The sequence below is a fragment of the Triturus cristatus genome, chromosome 3_2 (genome assembly GCF_964204655.1).
Source record: "Triturus cristatus chromosome 3_2, aTriCri1.1, whole genome shotgun sequence".
NCBI lineage: Eukaryota > Metazoa > Chordata > Amphibia > Caudata > Salamandridae > Triturus > Triturus cristatus.
The window spans coordinates 19,116,645-19,138,348 of NC_140584.1; the positions used below are offsets into that span (position 1 = coordinate 19,116,645).

The following is a 21,704-nucleotide window of genomic DNA, read 5'->3' on the forward strand; positions in this document are numbered from 1 at the left end:
TGCAGGGAGTGATCTATATGTGCTCAGGGTGCCAGGCTGCAGTGTGTATTGTCTGGTTGCTAATTTGATCATTGGTGTGGTGTAGGGCAGTGACTGTCTAACACTCTGGGTCTGATTACGATGTCGGATGCACCGCTATGGACTGGAACTGGAAAGGCTGTGGCAAAGTGCCATCATTATCCCTAATGGCAGAGCTGAGACTGGCTCCGCCGTCATTATGGGATAATTTTGCCTTTCGACGCTTCCAGTAGAGGACGGTTCTTCTGCCTGATGACTCAGTCCACCGTATCGTAATGTGGAGTGCAGACCTCCGGGGCAGATGTCAGGCGGACCGCAACTGACGGTCGGTCAATTGCGGGCCGCAACTGACAGTCGGTTGGTTGCGGTCCGCCCGACATTGTAATTGGGCCCTCTGTTGGGATCTGTCAGTATCTGCTGCTAACAGATTAAACCATTGTCTGATCACTTCCTTCAGCCATTTCATTTCTTATGCTTGCATCTCAGGAATTGGCATATCCTGTTGCCATGGGTCCTGGTTTCCCTTCCTTTGTGTAATGTCCATTTCAGAGTTGCCAAATGAGTGTACAGAACCCTTCTATTGTCTCAGGACATCATAATCCATAGTTTTGTTTCTATAAGGGATGAGGATTGTCACAGGATCCAACAAACCATAAAGGATGCCTTATTTCCTAAGGCGGGGGTTTTGGCATCAAGAATCTTTTGTGTCTGTGGAGAGTGAACCATAAGTATGATGGCCATGATATGTAAAGGGCCCATATTGCTTCACCTCTGTGATAATCAGGTGTGTGTAGTGGTGTCTGTAGAAGCACATGGTTACATGAGGAGGACCTTCTTCACCTGCAGAGTGTCTGGCTATAATTCTTCAGTCCCTTGTAGGTGTATGTGAAAAGAAGTGATATCCAATCTAGTGGAGAGGATATCCGACAATAATTTGGTAGTGCTGTCTTCAACAAAGTCCTTTGCTGTTATTGGAGCTGCCAGTTCTTTCAGTATGGTTTCCGGGTGGTGTCCTGGGATGAGCCCCCTCTGGCAGCCATGGATTTAGGAGGCTTTCCTAAGAGCGCTTCTGTGAAAAGAAGTTTTCTGTCTGTCTTCACCATTGTGCTTGGATGGCTTGAGGTCGATCCTGTGTTGCAAATCCCTGGCTCTGCTGCATTCTGTGTATGTCCACATCATTGGCAGGGAATGTGGTACACTGGATGGTTCAACTCAGTCGCCTAAACACTCTCTTCTAGATCTGTGATTAGTCAAATGCTGATCGCTAATATTGGCCACACCCACTTCCTTTGAGCCCATGAGGGTCACTGGGCCATTTTCTAAATGTCCTCTGCGTGTGCATACTGCTTCTTCAAATGTGCACCTCTCTTGCAATTTTGGAAATAAAATCGAGGTTTTGAGCCATAGTAAAGTCTGCTCCAGGCGTCAGCCCTATGCTCAAAGGCAGTCTGTCCTGCCCTCTTCCCAGTCCTTCCAATGTAACACGGCTCTGTGAAAACTTATATACCAAAGCACATCGAGTCCTAATTTTCGTTCTGTTGCACCAAAGAGTTTGGAAAAGTGATACAGTAATTCCGTTAGCTGTCCTTATTCCTACATGACTTCCAGTAAAAGGCTCACTCAATGTACTATTAGCTTTCATCAAATAATTCGGTTCTATTTCAGTGTGAACTGTGAATAATGTACAGTGAGGTCATATATTAGCATTCCTTTCATGTGCACTGTGACGTGAGGCCATATTTCTTCCGCGTGAGCCAGTACTTCAGAATTTGTCAGCCATCTTGAAATAGGTTTTCGGTTTTCTCCTACAATGGGTGATGGCAGACACCATTCTTTTTATAGTTGAGGGCTGATTCGCTGGTCTCTTCAGAAGAAAATCTTCCCCAGCTAGGACTCTGGACCAACAGAAGAGCTCTCACCTGTAATGAAGATATGAACTCCACGGCTCACCTTTCCACAATCCTTTCAGGTAGAACATTCAGCTTGTGAGAATTTTTGCTCAGTAGGTTAACCGAAATTCCAGCCCATTTTGCATGTGTGGGGACCCACTACACCTCAAACAACCTCACTGGAGTTTGTGTAGTGTACTTCTAAGTAAACATCATATTTCTTGCTTGAAGAGTCCTTTTTGGATAGCAGGACATCTGATTTTCAGGAGGTCTAGCTTCCTGTTATGACGTACCAGGGAAAGTTTGGTCAGCCTTCATGTAGTATTTCAATCAAGGGTGGGATACTTCTTGCCTTTTTTTGTTTTTCAAATGTGGGTTTATCTATGTTTTCTGCAGTTGTTTACAAAATGATGTTCCATAACATACATTCGTCCATTTATTTAAATTTACCTTTACCCAAGATTTGTTATATTTTTCCTTCTTGCCATTGAGTGGTTTAGCTGCTTCGTCAAACCCATATAGTAAAAAAAATAATAAATCAAAATGTATACAGACATACATAGAGGGTGCTTTTGGAAATCCCTCATTTTGTATTGGTCAGTTCAACTGTAATTTAATGTTGCTTCCGTCCACCATGCATGCAGCATTGGACAATGGGTCAGTGCCCTTCATCTATGGGCTCTCTTGGATTCTGAATGAGGGCATTTTGGTTAATCCCCTGTACAGGCTCACCTACAAAAAAAAGACACATATACTTACAATTATGTTTTTCTTAGTACATATTTATTGTTTTTTCTGTCATCCCGGTGTGTGTCTTCAGGTTATATAACATATATTTGGAAAGCGCACGTTCACCCAGAAAGGGATCTTGGCACTAATTGACTTATGGTACTCATTTTATCGACCTCAGTAGGATGAAAAGCTGAGTAGCCCGCCCAATTTTGAACCTGTGCCCATGAGGTCGAACATAGGCCCCTACAGTGGACACCTTAGTCCGTTAAGCCACCAGACCAGGTCATAGTAATTCAAAGCCAACAGTACCTTTTCTTTGCACCAATAACAATCATATTTTCCTGTGTTGTGCAACAGAGCCAAACAATAGTTTATATGCCTTGTAAGAACACTTCCCTGCTATGAAGCACCCTTTTTATTCTATTAAATTATATGCAAAAGTTTGTTTTTTTAAATTCTTTTTTGATAATGCAAGGGAATGGCGGCCATGCCTAAGCAGAGGAATCGTTTCTATTTATTCTCTTTTCTTTTTGTGAGATAAGCTTGCTACAAAAAGTTAAAAAGCATGTAATAATCTCACCAGTTTCCCAAGGCAGACAATTTTGTTCTATATATTTATTTATTTTTATTTTCTATTTGAAAAGTTTTATATAGCACTGGCTAGACCCGGGGGTATCAGAGCGCTTTACATGAGCATTAATCGTTACAGTAAAAATAGTTGTCAACTGGGATAAAAAACACAGACAGGCAAGATAAAACATTATTGCCTTGACAAATAGGTAAAAAGCAAGTTACATGAGGAGTGATTATCAAGAAAGGCTAATTTGCATAAAAAACAATATTTGGGAGAGAACAAATTCGGGAGAAAGGAAGTAACGTCAGAGGGGGATTTAAGGAGGAGCTGGGGGTAGGGGTCGAGATGGAGGGGAGGGGAATTAGAGGGTGAAAAATCAAAAGTAGGAGAGGGGAGAGGGGAAAGAGTCAGAAGAAAGAGTGGAACCAGAGAGGGGGCAGTTGAATGAAGGGTCAAAGGCGAGGTTTAGGGACCCCAATATTTGTTGAGAAGGTGAGATTTGAGGTCTTTTTTAAAGCTGAGGTAGGACGGGTTACAGCGCAAATCTCTTGGGAGAGCATTCCAGATGATCGGGGTATTCCCAGAAAAAGACCGAGATTGTGTGGTTTTCTTTTTTAACAGGGGGGGGACAAGGAGTAAAGCATTAGTGCTTCTCATATGAGGGAAACAGTCCGCTTTTTTGAGTTTATTTGTAAGGTACAATGGGGTTTGTTGGTGAAGGGCTTTGTGTGTCGTGCATGCAGTCTTATAGGCTGATCTTCCTAGAACGGGTAGCCAATTGAGGGCTTTAAGGGCTCGGGAGATGTGATCAAAATGTTTACAGTCAGTGATAAGTCTGGCAGCTAGGTTGAGCACAGATCGAAGGGGGACAAGGTGTACTTTAGTGGTTCCGGTGAGGATAGCGTTACCAAAGTCAATTTTGGAGAGCACTAGTGATTGGACAACCCATTTAAAGTCGTCAGATGGAATGAAGGGTTTGATTTTTTTGAGATGCTGGAGAATGGAGAGAGCTCCTTTAGCTGGGTTTTTATGTGGTCATTAAGATTAAGGGGCATATTATCAAGGACGGCGTTTAAAATTATCGCCGGGGGGGCGTGGCCAAGATGGCGGGGTGAGCGGACGCTTCCTCCCGTAGCTCCTCCGGCCCGGCCAAGCTAAAGCCTTTTTGTTATGCTTTTCTCCCCCCGCTGAGGCTCAGCGCGGGAGAGGAGCGTGGCGGAACATCAGGGGCACACATCGGTGCTGTTTTGGTCCAGATCGCCCCGGGGGAACCCCCCCAAAAGTTCGTCTGAGATCAGGGGACGACGGCGGTGAGCCCGAGGGGCGGAGCGTATTGGAGAGCTGTCCGGGCGCCTCGGTTGGGCCTGGTGCTGAAAGCTGCGGTCTGGAGGGGATCTGGCCCGCCGCTCGACGGTGACTGAAGGAGCCTGGCGGGAAGGGGCCCGACGGTGTGGAGGGCTTGTGACGGGTGCCCCGGCACTCGGACTGGTGACGGCGACACCTGGCACTGCGGAGGCCCTGACCCCTAGCCGAGGTACGGCGGACTCCTTGTTGGGGCCGGATCATCTGGCCCCCTGTGCGTGACTAACGGGGGCCGGTGGTGGAACTTATTTCACGGCGGGGCACCTCGGAGGCCCCGGGGGTGTCGCCGGGCCTAGTCGGTGTGGCTTGCTCCGCCCGGCCGCCATTTTGTCCCCGAAGGAGCAGTGGTGGCGACCTCCGCTGAGCCCTGGATGCTGGCTGCACACGACCTCCCGATATTGCTGTCTTGACTACCGGAGGGATGAGCTGTTGGGACCCCCTCGCTGCGGCCCCCTTGGTTGTCTCACGCTAGCTCTTGCGGCTGACGGTGACCGGGCTCGGCCGCCATTTTGTCACCTGTGACGCAGCGACCTCACTTGTGGGGGATCCCCCGGCCCGAGTGCTTGCCGGCGGCTGAGCATCTCTGGGGCGCCTGGATCGGGGCCCGACTGCGGAGCTGACGATGGCTGGGAAAGGAGGCCCGAAGAAAGGGGACCGTACTCTGCCGGACATGCTTGGCAGGGCCCAGCACTTGCGGGACAGGACACAGCCCTCGCCGGGGCCCTCCCGGGCTCCGGCGGATGTGACTGGAGGGGAGCCACCCGTCACGAGGGCCTTCATGGAGGAACTGTTTAGCTCCCTCAGGGAGGACTTCCAGACACTGAAGCGGGAGGTGGCCAGCGAGGTCCGAGAAGTGCGCAGAGAGGTGGAGGGCCTAGGTGAGCGTGTGGAGGCGGTGGAGACGGAGGGCCAACAGCGAGCGGAGGAGATAGTCCACCTCCAGCAGGACGTTCTTCGCCTCCGGGAACAGTGTGTGGAGCTCCAGGCCCACTCTGAGGACCTCGAGAACAGATCTCGGAGGAACAACATCCGAGTGCGTGGCGTGCCGACTGCGGATGAGGGGTCCGATCTGGGGGGCTATCTGCGGGCCCTGTTCCGAGAAATCCTGGGGGAGGCCGCGGACTTTCCCATCAGCATCGACAGGGCGCATAGGGTTGGCCGCCAGCGCCAGCCATCGGCACCCCCACCGGACATTCTGGCCTTCCTGCCCGACTTTCCACTAAAGGAGCGTATCATGGCTGAAGCCCGCAGGAAACAGCCCCTGACCTTTCGGGATCGGCCGGTGGCGCTGTACCAGGACCTCTCTGCCATCACTCTCCAGAAACGCAGGTCCTTTAGGATTGCCACTGACTTTTTGCGCGAGCATGAGACGCCGTACTCTTGGGGTCACCCCTTCCGCTTGATTTTTCGGTGGAACGGGGTATTGCATCAGCTACGCTCCTTGCAAGACATTTGTGGTGTCCTGGGGCTCACGGCAGCGGAGGAAGAGGGAGCTACGCCGTCGTGGAGGTCCTCGGAGGGACGGAATCGGCGGAGGTCATCGAGGCGGCGCTCAGCGACCAGTGCAGGGCGCCCGGACTCCCCTACCATTAGGGCGGACATGGCAGACGCCCTGAGGGCGGCGGCCGGGGACTCGATCGGCTCCTCTAGCGTGGCCTTGACGGCCTAACATACACTCCGGGGGGAGATGTCTTTAGCTTCTTAACATGCTTGGCACGGGGCGGGGGGGTTGGGGGGGAGCGGGCGGAGGTGAGTGGCTGGACGTCCACTTTGCTATTTTCTACGGACTTGCCCGTTTTGGGGCTTGACTGAGACTATGGGGTGTTTGAGTTTGGGGATGGCTAGTTGCCAAGGTTGTGTTTTGGGTGGGGGAGGGGGTTGTTTTGGGGTTGGGAAGGTCCCGTCCGATGTTGTCTTTGCCCGCTTTGTCTTGGCTTGTCCCGCGCTGCGGCCCCGCGCGCCCCACCCGCTGATTCCCTACCCATTGCATGGCGCTCCCGATCCCTGCGAGGAATGCCGGGCCTAAAGGTAGTGACCCTTAATGTTCAGGGTCTGAATAACCCGGTGAAGCGCAGGGCGATCCTGTCGTTGCTGGAGGGGACGCAGGCGGACATTTGCCTTTTGCAGGAGACACACTTATTGCCCCGAGACTGCCACAGGATGCGCTCTGCTAAGTTCCCCACCCAGTTCTTTTCCTCGGCAGCGAACAAGACGGCAGGGGTAGCCATTCTCCTAGCGAGCTCCTTTCGGGGGGAGGTGTTGCATAAGTGTGCTGAACAGAAGGGGAGGCTCCTTGCGTATCGCATGAGCCTGGGAGGCATAGCATTTACGGTTGGCTCCGTTTATAGCCCAAACGAGCACCAGGAGCGCTTCCTAGACTCCGCGCTGGTGGATGTCACTGCTTCCCCGGACCGACACGTTATCTTGGGCGGAGACCTCAACATTGTCTTTGACTCTGGGATGGACAGATCGGCGCAGCGCTTCCCGCAGACGGGGGAACTGTCCCAGGCTGGGAAGGCCCGAATTGCGGACATGGACTTGCATGATCTCTGGCGCTCCCTGCACCCCACGGATAGGGACTACTCTTTCTTCTCGCACGCACACCGCACTTACTCACGGCTGGACTACCTCCTGGTGAGTGGACCGATGCGTGCCGCTGCCACGGCGGCGGACATCGGGGTCCTGACCCTGTCTGACCACTCTCCAGTTATCGGCGTTTTCCAGTGGCCGGCGGCCTCCCCCTCTCGGGGGGTGTGGCGCCTCCGGGACACACTTCTACACAAAAAATCGGTGGTGCAACGCATCGGGGAGGTCATACAGGACTATCTCACTCACAATAGCAACACTGACACCTCGCAGGCGACACAGTGGGCGGCATTGAAGGCCGTCCTACGGGGGGAATTCATCTCTATCTCTGCAGCCGAGAATAAGGAGCGACAACTGAAGAGGGATGAGTTGACGGCTCAAGTTCGGGAGCTTGAGCAGGTCCACCGCCGTACGGGAGCGCCGAGGGTCTGGAGGCAGTTGAAGACAGCGAGGAAGCTCCTCTCGGCTCTGGATCTTGATAGGGCGGAGTACGCCGCCTTACGTTTGAAACATGCCTACTACACTGGGGGGGACAGATGTGGCAAGCTCCTAGCACACCGGCTCCGGGTCGCGCAACAGCGCAGCGTCGTGAAAGAATTGGTGGGCGCGGACGGGGGGGTTGTCTCCGGGGACGCGGAAGTAGCGGAGTCTTTCCGCGGCTTCTACGAGGCGCTGTATGCTGAGGAGCCCTCCCCGCCACGGGAGACCGATAGCTATTTGGAGTCGGTGACCCTCCCGGTACTGGACCCGGCTCAGGCTGACCACCTGGAGCGGGACATCCATGTGGAGGAAGTGATTTCAGCTATTGCGCGGCTGAAACATGGCAAGGCCCCGGGCCCGGACGGGTTCACGTCGCTATTCTACAAGACTTTTTGCACGGCCGTGGCCCCTGTCCTTACGCGGCTGTTTAACTCTTTCTCCGCACCGGGAGCCATCCCTCCGGATCTCCTGAGGGCGACGGTCGCGGTAATCCCGAAGCCTGGGAAGGACCGGGCCCTTTGCGGCTCATACCGGCCCATCTCTCTCCTAAATGTCGACCTCAAGTTGTACACGGGGATTCTCGCAGCCAGGCTGGGTCCACACCTCCCCGACCTGGTGGAGGCGGACCAGGCTGGTTTTGTGCCCGGTAGACAGACGGTTGACAACACCAAGAGGGTGACACATGTTCTGGAGAAGGCCTCAAGGATCTCGGGGGAGCGGATGTTGTTGTCCGTTGATGCAGAGAAGGCCTTCGACAGAGTTCACTGGCCGTATCTTGAGCGGGTCCTTAAGAAACTGGGAATCGGCGATAAGTTCCGCACCATGGTATTTAATTGCTATAAGCATCCTTCAGCGTCGGTGCGGGTAAACGGGTGTAGCTCTGGTAGCTTTGCCATCGAGCGCGGCACGCGGCAGGGCTGCCCTCTCTCGCCGCTCCTGTTTGCCCTCTACATGGAGCCGTTTGCTCAGAGGATTCGTGACAATCCGGATGCTGTCGGGGTCCGGATGGGCCAGTACGTCCACACCGTCAGTCTCTATGCGGACGATGTCCTGCTGACTTTGGACGACCCTAGGAGGTCGCTGCCTACTTGCCTCCGAGAGTTGGACGCCTTCGCGGGGGTGGCCGGCTTCAAAATGAATATGAGCAAGTCGATGGCACTGGACGTGTCCCTGGCTGCGGAAACCAGGAGGGATCTTCAACGGCTCTTCCCCATGCAGTGGTCCTCGTCCACGGTGCCGTATCTGGGGATTCTGCTGGCGCCTACACTGTCGGAGATGGTTACGGCCAATTATGCCTCCCTCAGCAGGAAGATCAAGGACGAGCTTGGCCGCTGGAACAAGGGCCTGCTGTCCTGGCTGGGGCGAATCGCGGCGGTCAAAATGACGGTGCTGCCCCAGATACTATATCTTTTCCGGGCCCTTCCACTCCAACCCCCGGTGGGCTGGATACGACAAATGCAGGCTGACATCTCCCGCTTTGTCTGGCAGGGCCGCAGGCCACGCATGAAGAGGGTCCTCTCCACGCTTGCTCCGGAAGCGGGGGGTCTCGGCATTCCGGACCTCCGTAAGTACTTTCAGGCGGCACAGCTCCGCTATCTGGTGGAGTGGAGCAGGTGGGAGTCCGACAAACATTGGCTTTTCCAAGACCAGGCAGTGGCGGGCCGCACCTTACAAGAGGTTCCATTCCTGCGCCGCGCGCACCGCCCCGCTAATCTTTACGCTTCCTTTGTTACGCGGGTCCCCCTGCGTGTGTGGGACGCGGTCTGTGAGGCCCGGGGCCTTACCACCTTCCCTTCGCCGCTCACGCCCATTGCGGGCAACCCGGACTTCTCCCCTGGGATGGAGCCGGGGGTTTTCTCCCACTGGGTGCAGGCGGGCTGCAGGGCACTCTTCCAGATCTATGGCCCGGAAGGAGTGGTTCCTTTTCAGCAACTCCGCCAGGAGTTCGGCCTGACGGAGCTGGACAGATTGCGCTACATGCAAGTTCGGCATTGGGCCCTCCAGCCTCAGGTGCGTGCCGCCGCTGCCCGTCCAATTACACCGTATGAGCGGTGGTTGGCTACTCGGACCTCCGACGCTAAACTGATCACTGATCTGTACAAACACCTACAACCCCCGCCGTTTCACTACTACAATCCGGGGAGGGAGCGTTGGCACAGGGAATTGGGTAGGACACTCAGCCACAAGGAATGGGACAAAATTGCGTATCGGGCGCGGCACTCTGCATACCACACGGGCCTTACGGAAACCTTCACTAAAGTGTCCACATACTGGTACTATACCCCGGAGAGACTGTATGAAATGCATAGACACACTGACAAGGGGTGCTGGCGGAGCTGCGGGCAGGAAGGTACCCTTACACACATCCTATGGGATTGCCCAGTGCTGACCGCCTACTGGAAGGAAGTTCTGGACGAGGTGGATGAGCACTTTGGCATAGAGCTGCCGCGCCTCCCGGCGTATGTCCTGCTGGGCCTCCCCAATGACCTAATGTACCCACTGAAGTCCCGCAGGGGTAGGCAGATTGCGATAGCGCTGGGGTCTGCGGTTCAGAACATTCTGATCCACTGGCGCACATCCACCGCCCCCTCCATCACCGGTTGGTTGCACAGACTCTGGCATGTGCTGGGGATGGAGAAGCTGTCGCTTACGGTTGCGGGGGAGATAGACCAATTTGAGGAGCTATGGCAACCCTTTCTAGCGCTGCTGTCCACTGAATTCCGGGAGCTCACCTGCCCGAGGTATCTTAGGCTTCTCAGGCTGCGGCCGCCGGTGACCCCGGCGGACTAGCTTACATGTGAGATGGGGACCCCCGGCGGGGGGGGGGGGGGCTGTGCGGGGCTTCCTGGTTAGGGCTACTTTGCTGCGGGACCATAGGACGGGGGGAGGGGGGAGTGTTGTTGTTTTTGTACTGGGAGGATGGGGGATGGGAGGGGGGGGACTGTGTTCTGTTGAGGGGTTGATTGGGGGGGGTTTTATTGCTCTGCTTTTGGGTGTCGGATACGCGCGTGGGATTCCACAGCTTGTAATTCTAGCGTTCATTTACTGTGTTCTTCCCTCTGAGCCAACGCTTCACCTATTGCCAACCCTCTGGAGATGCATCCCTTCTTCTTTGACTGTATTCCACGTATCCTGCCTCCTGTCCCCCTCCCCCATGGTTTGTTTTGTCTCAATAAAAACGTTTTAAACATAAAATTATCGCCGGTATAGCGGCAGAAAACGGCCGCTAAAGCGGCGATAATGTGCTTGATAATATTGCCCTTGAGAATTCCAATAGAAGTCCATGTTCTGGTGCGAACCTGGGCTTCTATTGGAATTCTCCAGGGCATATTATCAAGCCCATTATTGTCGCTTTAGCGGCATTTTTCTGCCCCTAAACCGGCGATAATTTTAACGTCGTCTTTGATAATATGCCCCTTGGTTTGTTGTCAATAGTGAAACGAAGTGATTTCACTGAGTCTGACAAAGAGAACGAGCAGTTACGGGCATTAAGGTCATATATATATATATATATATAGATATCCATCAAACAAGGTACCCCTTATGGAAGAGCCCCACAGGTAGGTTGTTTTTCCATTCTTTAATCACGAAGGCTGCAAACAGTTCCTGACAAAACCGTCATCACAGGATTACTGGCAGACGCGTTTCGGGTCCTTTTAACCCTTAATCATTGGCACTTAACACGCATAGCAGGACCGGAAAAAAGCAACAATTTATTTCACAAACACCTCCCCTGTGGGAGTGGCCACTCCTGTGGCCTCATGGTACTTGAAGTTGCAAATTAATAAAACTCCAGTGAGTCCATCCTGCTGATACATGCAAGTTCCGTCATGAAGGAGAAAAGATACAGCACGTTTTTTGAAAAACTGAGCATCAGCCCACTGTGGCATTACGAACTATAAATTGCATGTATCAGCAGGACGGACTCACTGGAGTTTTATTAATTTGCACTCCATGCACAGTGGACATTTGCGGTGACACTGGTCACTTCCCCATCGGGACGCTACTTTCATCACGCCATGCCTGAGTTTCTTGTATTCTCTCCCGATTTGGGACCGCTTTTGCATGGAGAGCTCACGCTACACCCCAGGCAGTGAAGCATCGTTTCTCTTGGCTTGGGGACACCTCCCTTTGTCTCCCCACACTCTCCTCCCGCAGGTTTGGACCATTATCCTCAGGTATCATGCCCTAGGGACAGCTAATTTTGCAGTAAAACTTGAGTCTTTTGCAAGGTCCATTTCTACTCATGATTCTCAAGCTCGGTTATATCTACAGACCTGATGATGGTCCAGTTAGCTCCTTAGGGATCGAAAAATTTACTGAAATCGTAGACCCTTCTCTATATTGTCGTGTAGCCAAGAATGGGCCGTGCTAATCTTGTTTTTAGATACGCACTTTTGTTCACTGTTGTCAAGTATTTGTATCACCGATGAGAGAGCACCAATCACGTTTTTCACTCTCACCCACTGCGCCATTATACGATGTTCTTATAAAGAAACATTTTCCTGATTATGGTTTGCAATAAATAACTACATGGCTGGTAGCATGGTTGCATTCATATGCCTAGGGGGCATTGTTTTGCATTGAAATATGGCTTGGCATAACATTTCACGGATACCCCACAGTTATTGTTTTTGTCTACATTGAGTTTAAACCAACCCAGCTGCTAGGAATGATTGACAATCTCCAAAAGTAGTAAGTCTGCACCAGTTCTTAGGAGTACAGCTAAGGGTTTAGATTCACTCCTTTTCTTTCTAAATGTGGCCTTCACACTTTTTGAGAAAGAACATATAGTTTCTTAAACTGGCACCATAAAAAGTAGAACCATGTATGTAACCTTCTGAAGCAAAACCGGTATGTGCTAAGTTTCCCTCAATTTTTTCCTAGTGGCAAATGAAGTGCTGCAAGTGTGATTCGAGGCAGCCCTACACCGAGACGAGTCATGAGGTGGCAAATGTCCTTTCTACCATTGGACCACTGCGCTGGTGGCAGTCTCAGAATGGTAAGTGGCGCGTTACTATGCAAAGGAGAGCAGACAAGGAATGGAAAACAACACTGCTATTGAGAACCAGATATTAAATTACAGATTTTCCTAATTAATAAGTTGGAAACCATGCTGAGGATTAATAGTGTCATCTTCAGAGGGCTTCACAAACTCCTGAAAACAAAAAATGTTCATTGTTGTTGACACAAGCTTACAATTGAAGGGCTGTGGACTTATGTGTTTGTGTAGTCATAATGCAGGGAGATTCCTTAAAATCGTTGTTTTTTTGCACGCCTAGCCAAAGACATCCTTCCACCAGTCATTCCCTCTTGCCGGCTGGTTCAATGTACTTCTGCTCAAACTGTCATTCAGATCAGACTCTCAACATTTCGTTCTACATCGCTAATCACTTTTGTCTACTCACGTGCTGACCACCATTTATTTGCTATGTGCAACTTGAGTGCCACCACTGTTCTGCACTTGCACTTAATGGCTATAACACAACAGAAATGGGACAAACGTAAGGTCGCCAGGTCTTGGTGAATTTTGATGTGTACTTGCATAAATATTTGAGATTAGAAAGGGGGTGTAGGCTAGGCAACAAAGGTACCAAGGAGCATTAGTGTGGGCACAAAGGCTGGTTTGTGCAGGTGAATATTAGATGGTTACACGTGCCTCCTGTGTAGACTGGGAATAAATCCAGAAGACAGAGAAGATCTTTTTCGTAGGAGCTCACACTGGAGGGAGTAGGTTTGTGTTTTGAGATGGATAGTGTAATGGCAAACATGGTTATGACTGGTTGGTTGCTGCATGTGTTGTTAATATGGTAGAAAGGTATGAAAATGTGTTTCCTGTTAGTGTTTTATGCAAGTAGCCTAGTATCTGAATTTGACTTGAGAACTGGTTTTGGAGAACGTGCTGTGGGTGTGATATGATCCAAGTTACACGCTTGCTGGAAGAAAAGGCTGGTCTTCCTATCATGCATACATAATAGTAATGAGTTGTATTAGTGAAGAGGGAAGAGCACCAAGACTTGGATGTAGTCTTGAAATGGAGTGGTGGGGTAAGGGGGATCAAGAGCTCGCACGTTTGAGCTAGTTGAGGATATATGTCCTGAACCATCACTGAATAGGAGTTTGCTCTAGTGATCCTAATGCATCTGACTGAAAGTGCTGTTGCTGCTGTTAGATGATAGCTATGTGTGCCTGGACACCCACATGTACCTCACTAGCATATTGATTAAAGTTATTGTACATGCAGCTGTGTCAATGTTTTCTCACCCTTTCTTTGGTGAAGACCATGGAGACTCAAAAGTACGGCCTGGGGCCGCATGTGGCCCTCCTAACCTTTAATTGTGGCCCCCTAATGATCAGCAGCACTGAGCTGCGAATATGACTCGTTACCCCACATGCTTTTTTTACGCATGCCATTACAACGCGGTCATTACAACCACCACGTTGTAACAACTCATGCCATTACTCCGCAAGTCAAAACATGACTTCCTCTAGGGAGGGCGCTAGATGTTGGAAAAGTATAATTTACTATTCCAACTCCAGTCTGTGCAACAGTAGGGAAGGTGTTTGATTTTAAATCCAACACCTTCTGACCCCTAGAGCAAGTTGTTGTTCCGATTTGCGGAGTAATAGCATGCATTGTAACAACGCAGTCGTTTTAACGACCGTGTTGTAATGGTATGCAGTGTTCCGGTTTCGGGGTGTTCACTTACACTCATTGTTGAGGAGCCTCTTGGTTTATGGGTATTTAAGATTCTCAGCAACACTACACACAAGAGTGTATTTTGGCGCCATGTTGCCAGTGATTATAGAATGGGCTTCTAATCAGCATTGTAACAATGGAGCAAAAGTTACCCACTTATATTTGGATTATTTCTCCTGAATGCCACAAGACCTGGTTTTGTATAGCAGTGGACGAAATTTCAATTACACGGGTGAAATCTGCAAAATTTCTGAATTTTGCCTAACGTGAACATTGTCACTAATTTGCTTTATGCGATTTCATGTAATTTTCTCCCGTGGGAGACTGATTTGCGCAGAAAATGTGTTGCAGAGATACACAAGTGTCCTACCGGTATCGCAGATTACTTTTTTACTTGAAGTATGCCCCTGTGTGACAATAATCAGACAAGATAATGTCAAAAAACATATTTTGCATTAAAAGAGTAATTTTGTAAACATTTAATAAAAAACTGTGAACTAACATTTTATTCTTTTTAACACTCCTAGTTGACTTGATCCCATGTATATTTACACCTAGAGCTTATCCAAGCTTCCTCTTTTAGATTCGTGTACAACAGCAATGATGATAGATTATTGTCAGTCTTGCTGGGGCAGAGATATTGATTTTCCTAACACTTCTCTTCTCTTTTCTAGATGTGGATCAGGTTTCTATACAACTGGATCTTGAAGGAAAACTCCAGCTAAGCGAGGTCATGCTTGACTTTAGGGTAGGTTCCATGCTTGGATACAGCACTTCTGTTTTAAAATAGTAGACTAGAATTTTCTTTCTCATTTCCTATAGGGCATGGTGTTCAAGAAGCAGACATAAAAAAACATAACCCCTGCCTTATAGCTTTAGATGATGCCTTTCAACATGCTAAGTCAATATATTGTGGGTGAAGATGAAGAAAGGTTGGGTATAGTTCAAGACAAATGGATGACGTAAGAGAGAACAAAGCAGATGAGCTGACTGAAGACTGTAGATATAATGAACCAAAAGTTCTGGAATGCTTGATTCACTGGTAACTCTTGGTCAGTGCACCAACCACTGAGGAGTTGTAATATTGATGGCAATGATTATGCACTGAGAGTCAAGGGGTACAGCTTCTTATAGTCTTACATTGCTGTTTATGATGTTTGATATACTAAGAGGAATTTGGGAACGTAGCAAAAAGCTGAAAATAAAAAATGCCGAAATGGTCAATTAAACATATTATCAGTACTTTTGCAAGCATTAGATATATTTATTTTAAAAACATGCTTGTTAATAATAATTTTAACAAGGTTAAAGTTGTTACCTTAAAAATTGTAAAAGATGATGGGAGTCCAAAAGATTGTCAGAATAATAGTTTTTAAAATTTACAAAGCTGTTTAGGATTTTTCAAACGCTTGAATTGTTAAAAAAAAATATATAAATTGAATGGAAGGCAAACATTATTGTTTGTAAAAGGTGTTTACACCTTCTAAAATACAAATCTAGTTTCTTCATTTTGAAAACATACACACATACGTTTAATGAATGTTGAAATTGTTATTAAAAGTACAGTTTATATTAAATAATAGCAAGGTATGGCCAATACTATGAGTTTTAAAATGTTGAGATTCGTATTCTTTTTTTAAAACCACATTACCATTATTTAATTATGCTTAAAAGTTGGAATTGTTAAATTAGAAGGTATAAAACTTATCGATGAAAGTTAAAATTATGTAATAAAATCGTTATTTTTTTAGTATAATGTCAACATTTATTTTAAACATGTTAACAGTACACTCTTAAATAGACGCAAAGTACTGTTGAGTTGTTTTCCATATTAAATTGGAATACACTAATAGGACTAGGACATGGTTGTAGCATGAACATTTACAAACAAACCCAAGATAGAAGAGATTTCTGAATACCTTTGCTTTCTTTATACCACACCAAAAGGCACGTACATCTCTGTTCTTGTGAGTTTCACAGTTATCTCTGCTAATGAAATTGTGTTTAGGTTGAGTTGAGTGGACTTTTGTACTGAGAAACAAGGGTGCTATGAGTTGAAGAACAGTTTTCAATTTATATTGACTGATAGAATAATTATTACAGTGGAGAAGGACAGGACCCAAAGATCACATGCAAAAGACCATTTTTTAGGTTGGAGCTACCTGAACGAGAGCCAAACCATTAGGGTCAACTCCAGAGTGCAAAACAACATTATTCCAAAATATATGTGAAAGATTATGGTAGTTGTTTCAATAACTTTTTCCCTGTTGTGCGCTGTAAAATATTCCTAATTCTTCACTTTCTTTCCTCTTCCAGGGCCCACTACCTGCCAGCATGTTAATTGAGCGATCAAGCGACTTTGGTAGCACATGGCAGGTCTACCAGTACCTTGCACATGACTGTGCAGCCTCCTTCCCGCATGTGAATCGTGGTCGCCCCCAGAACTTAGAGGACGTGCGCTGCCAGGAATTTCAAGCTGATCCATCAAACGGTGGAATGGTATGATATATCTCACCTCAACATTGCACAGTTCATTTGAAAGCGTTAAACAGCTGTTAGCATCCAGAAAGAACCAGACTATGGTTAGGGTTCCCATGAGTGTCTCAGTGGTCGCAGCGTGCGGCATTACACGTTCAGTCATTTACTGATTGCTGAACCATTACCTGAAAGAAGGTATCAACTCTTGAAGCCTGAATTTGCTTCTCTCTGAATTCCTGTCTAGTTTGTATCTTGGGTCCATGAAGATCAGGTGTGTCTATATGATATGGGAGGTTAAAAGTAGAACCTAATTTTTGTCAGGGCTTAAAGTTCGGTGTATGATTGCATTTTACTTGGTGTAGCAGTGACTTTTGGCACAGTTGGGCAGATGCCTGTTTGATACATTTTTAACAGTAATAACTTACAAAAAAAGCATAATTTTTTTGTGTTTTTTGAAATCTGAACGAAGCCCTTTTGTACATCAGTGTACTACACCTGAAAATATATACGTACCATAGATAAAGGAGCTTTACGTAATGTAACAGAGAGGAATGTGTAAAAGTATACGTAATATTATTATTATTATTATTATTAATAATAATAATAATTAATGGTAACAACAATAATAATAAAAGTCATCATCATTACTGCATTTTAAAAGCATACCTTTTCATTTGTCTGGTCTCTGTATGCTTATATCAAGTGTTAATTCTGTAGCACATTACTAGTGTGATGTTCAGGTCCCTTTGTGATGTAAACAAGTAACGTTTAGGAGTCTTTTCGGAAAGTATATACACCTACTGCCCATTACGCATATGCAGGGGTTAATACTCATGCTCATATGTTAAAAAGACCAACTCTGTTCTTTTAAATGAATAAGAGCTGGTTATCCAATATGACATTTTTTGATGCTTGTGTTAAGATCAGCGGAGCGCATTCTCTTTGAGGATGCGAGGGAGTAACAGGGGTTCAAAGTATATGCTGGGGTTCATGCTCAGCTATTGGGGGTATGAACAACCAGGCTTTCTCACATTCATTTGTGAACTCAGAAGCCTACTCTTTACTAAGGTGGGGAATGAGGAAAGGGTATGAAGCATGGGTCATCTTAGCAAAAATGTTAGGGGTACACTTCGTACATTGAATTGAGATGTAATGTAGGTTCTGATCTATTTGTGTAATTTTGGGAATTTGGGGATTTCTTGTCTGAGCTTTTCTAACTGTTTGGAACTGTGATGCCTTCTGAGAATATAATATTTTCTACCAGGTATCTGGTGATTCTTATTTGGAAGGATTTATTGTAGAAATAGGCAGTGGTTACATTCCACCTGCAGTGTACAAATCTGGATCAATGACATGAACCTGGACACATTTGAACCCAAATTTCACCCAATATCAAGTCACTCTCATTCATCAATCACACCAACCACACTCTCCAGGAACACATCGCCAAGAAAATCAATGCTGCCTCTTATTAGCTCTGTCTACAAAAGAAAGTGACACTATTTTTCCTAGAAAGTGGTTTCATATAGCTGGGTGCAGCACTTTACTTCATGGACTGCCAATATCCACACTGGCCCGTCCTTAATGACATCCTTTATATTGCAGCAGACCTGGGAAAGGCTCCAAAGAAATATTACTTGAATACCCTCCCCATGTTGTAAATTCCGCTGGCTCCTCATGATAGCCCACACAGTACTCATCACAACCTGCAGTTCTTCAAAGCCATCACACCCAGCAACCCTGTCAATATGACTGACAATCTCACCGTATCTGGTGCTCGAGATGCACCTAGAGTCAGGTCATAATCAAACTTGAGACAAGAGGAGTAACAAAAAATACAATTTAACTTACCTCCTCGCCACATCTTCTTTGCTGGGTCCTCCTCATAGTGCCGGCTGGAACAACAGGAAGCACCCAGACTGAGGCTTTGCTGAGCCAAACACAATGTGGCATTGCAGCGTTATGATTGGTAAGCACCCAGGCCCCCCTGACCAATCACAACACTGCAATGAAGTGTTTGTGATTGGTCTGAGCGCTAAGATTCGGCGCTCAGCCAGGGAATGGGGACCTGGGCATGTTCTCTACACAGGCTGTAAGGCATCCTGTGTTCAGAACAAGGAAAGTGCGCATGAATGTTTGGCTGGCTTGAGAGGGCAGGTCAAACATTCATGCTCACTTAGGGAGTGAAAAACATTCCTCCTCTCCCCTGCTCTGCCAGCAGAGCAGCCCCACACTGCCAGGCAAAGCTGCCGCGTCCACAAACAGGAAAAAATTAAATGATAATAACATTCAGTTATTAACATTGTATTTTTCTTTACACTGTTGAAAAGCAGTGAGGCAATGCTCCTCCGCCTTAGCAGAGGAGCCGTCACTTGCCCTTACGCACCCCAAAACCCTAAAATACCCTTTCCACCCTATCACCATATTCAGCCATAAAACCTCCAAAATACCCATACCACACAATACTCCTAACCACCCCAATCCCCAAAACATGTTTATCATTTTAGGCCCCTACCCAACCTTAAACCGTGCATTTTGTTACCCATGAAAGAGACAAGAATATATCACCACTCAAATCTCAGGCAGCCACTATGTTGCAATGTCACTTAAAAACATTATAACAACTTTAAAACAACAAGCATTTGCTATGCAATCGGTCTCGTATTTCTGAAACTTAGAGCTTTTGACGTTGTAGATGACAACGTTTTGTACGTATGTTTATTTGTTTGCAAGCATTTTACACTGCTGTTCTGTAACCTGATCAATGAAAGTAAGTTTATATTAGACGCATATACGTGTGCTTTAATGACCTTCTTGCCCAGGTAAGCACTTTCCCTGACCACTTCTGTAGACTAAAAAAAAGCTTACATTGGCACAACGTTTAATCAGAGAGTTTTATTTACGGATTTCATCTATATCAGTACTAGTGGGTATTGTGCATTTCTATGTATATTAAGTTGCATGCTGCTTAGCATAAATTGCATTCCTCCGTAGAGCACATTTACAATGCAATTCAGCAGCATGTAGGCCCTATAGAAACACTCAACTGAAAGTTGCAGTAGCAGGAATAATCAGAGGAGGGTGGGCTGGTGCAGAAACTGAAACCCAATTAACAAACATAACAAGCATTGGCATAGCCAATAGGTCTCACTTTTGGGACCTTATAAGTATTTAGTTATGTAGCACAATACCCTTGGTGCAACAACAATAACTGTTGCATGGTTAAACACTTCTAAGGCCCGAAAGGCGAGACCTATTGGCTATGCCAATGCTTGTTGCTTTTTCCATGTGTGCAGCATGTGCAGCACACATGGAAAAAGCAAATTGCCTTGGTTTGTGTATGTACAGGAAGGTGTCCCTTTCTGTACATAAACAAACCTTTTTTGAAAATGCAATTCTGTCACTTTCATGTGTGCTGCATAAAGCAGCACGCATGAAAGTGAGAGAATTACATTTAGGATTGTTTATGTGCAGGAAGGGACACTTTCCTACACACACAATCCTACCCTGCACACAGACACCCTTGCACTCTGGTGCAAGGGGGCCTGCATTGACGCTAAGTTGTTAAACTTAGCGCCATCGCAGGGGGAAACGCAAGGCTGCACCATCTCCTTGTGAATAAGGTGCAGCCATGTGTTTCCGAAGTGACGGAGAGGCGTTAAGCCAAGAAGGCTAACGCCTCTCTCTGCCACTTCCTTATGAATATCCCCCTTTGTGTGTTTTTACTGTGGCTGAGTCTGATGTTTTGTTCATTTCACTAAGCTTGGAAGGGCATACTGAAGGGTGGACCGTGGGTGGGAACTGAAGCTGTGACCCGCGAGTTACGTACACGTCACCAGCGACGTTTTATCCACGAATCTTTATTAAAATGTATGCAAAGCGATCAGATATAAGAAATAAACCACATAAAGGAAAAGTAATAGGAGTTGCCTAAAGAGAGGGCTCCAGTGCTGAATACACAGAATATCAGACTTGCATAGAGCGAATAAAATATCTCTTCTATGAATGTTGTGTGCTAAGGCCGTGGTGTCCCCTTCTATGACTTCCTATGATATACCGGTTCGGTGTGTGTTCCAACTACCTTCCCTTCACATAAGGCCATCCACAAAGCTACCATCCAATGCAGACCATTTGATCAACAATGACCAACAGCTCTGCCCTGAGATTGAGAGAGAAGGTGGTAGCACATACTTTAATGGATGAAAACATTAAGTGAATGTAGAACCTAACATATTATATGCTTGTCTCCTAGGTTCGATTCAGCTCAGTTGAGTCCGTTTCTGGCATGACTACATTGCAGAGCCAAAGGATTAATGGTAAGACCATGTATTGAGAAAGAGAGGGACATATAATCATTGTTCTGTGCATAAATCATTCACTTACAGTCATTCTGTGACTAAATTTTCACTTAAAATCATATCTCCATGATCATTGCCTCCTACCCAATCATTACCATTTTTTAAAGATGTATATTTGTATTTGTTTTTAGAATACATAAAGTAAACAGTATCATTAACAGATAACATAAGGTAGAAGGACCAGTTCTGACTGGTCATTTTGGTAGGTCCCGAATGATATGATGGGGTAACAGCTATGTTTATGTGTGATCCAGGTGTCGTTGGGAACCCTGGCATGTGTCAGAAGAAAGTAGCTGTGAGAAGTCTTATCACCTTGGTTGGGGGTGCAAGGGACGTTGGGATATGGATGAGGGGGCAGGCAAAGTAGATCAAGTGTGTGTATGTGAGGTTTTCAGGTACTGCAGCTAGCGTAGGTGAATTAGCACTGGGAAGGGCAGTGTGGGTTCGGGGAGAAACCAGTGCCAGCTTGGGTGAGGTTATGGAGGTAGGGCATTCGGCATACTGTGCTTGGGTAGTGGGTGTATGAA

At 47.3% G+C, this 21,704-nt stretch overlaps 1 protein-coding gene across 2 annotated transcripts in view; it reads left to right on the plus strand.

Moving 5' to 3' along the window:
- The window catches only part of LAMB3 (laminin subunit beta 3), a 318,725-nt gene that overhangs the window by 164,364 nt on the left and 132,657 nt on the right, over positions 1-21,704 (plus strand). For both annotated transcript variants that reach the window (XM_085647191.1, XM_085647190.1), the window contains exons 4-7: positions 12,529-12,643; positions 15,016-15,089; positions 16,658-16,840; positions 21,072-21,135. In XM_085647191.1, coding sequence (XP_085503317.1) covers positions 12,529-12,643; positions 15,016-15,089; positions 16,658-16,840; positions 21,072-21,135 — 436 coding nt within the window. The remainder of the gene's footprint in view (positions 1-12,528; positions 12,644-15,015; positions 15,090-16,657; positions 16,841-21,071; positions 21,136-21,704) is intronic.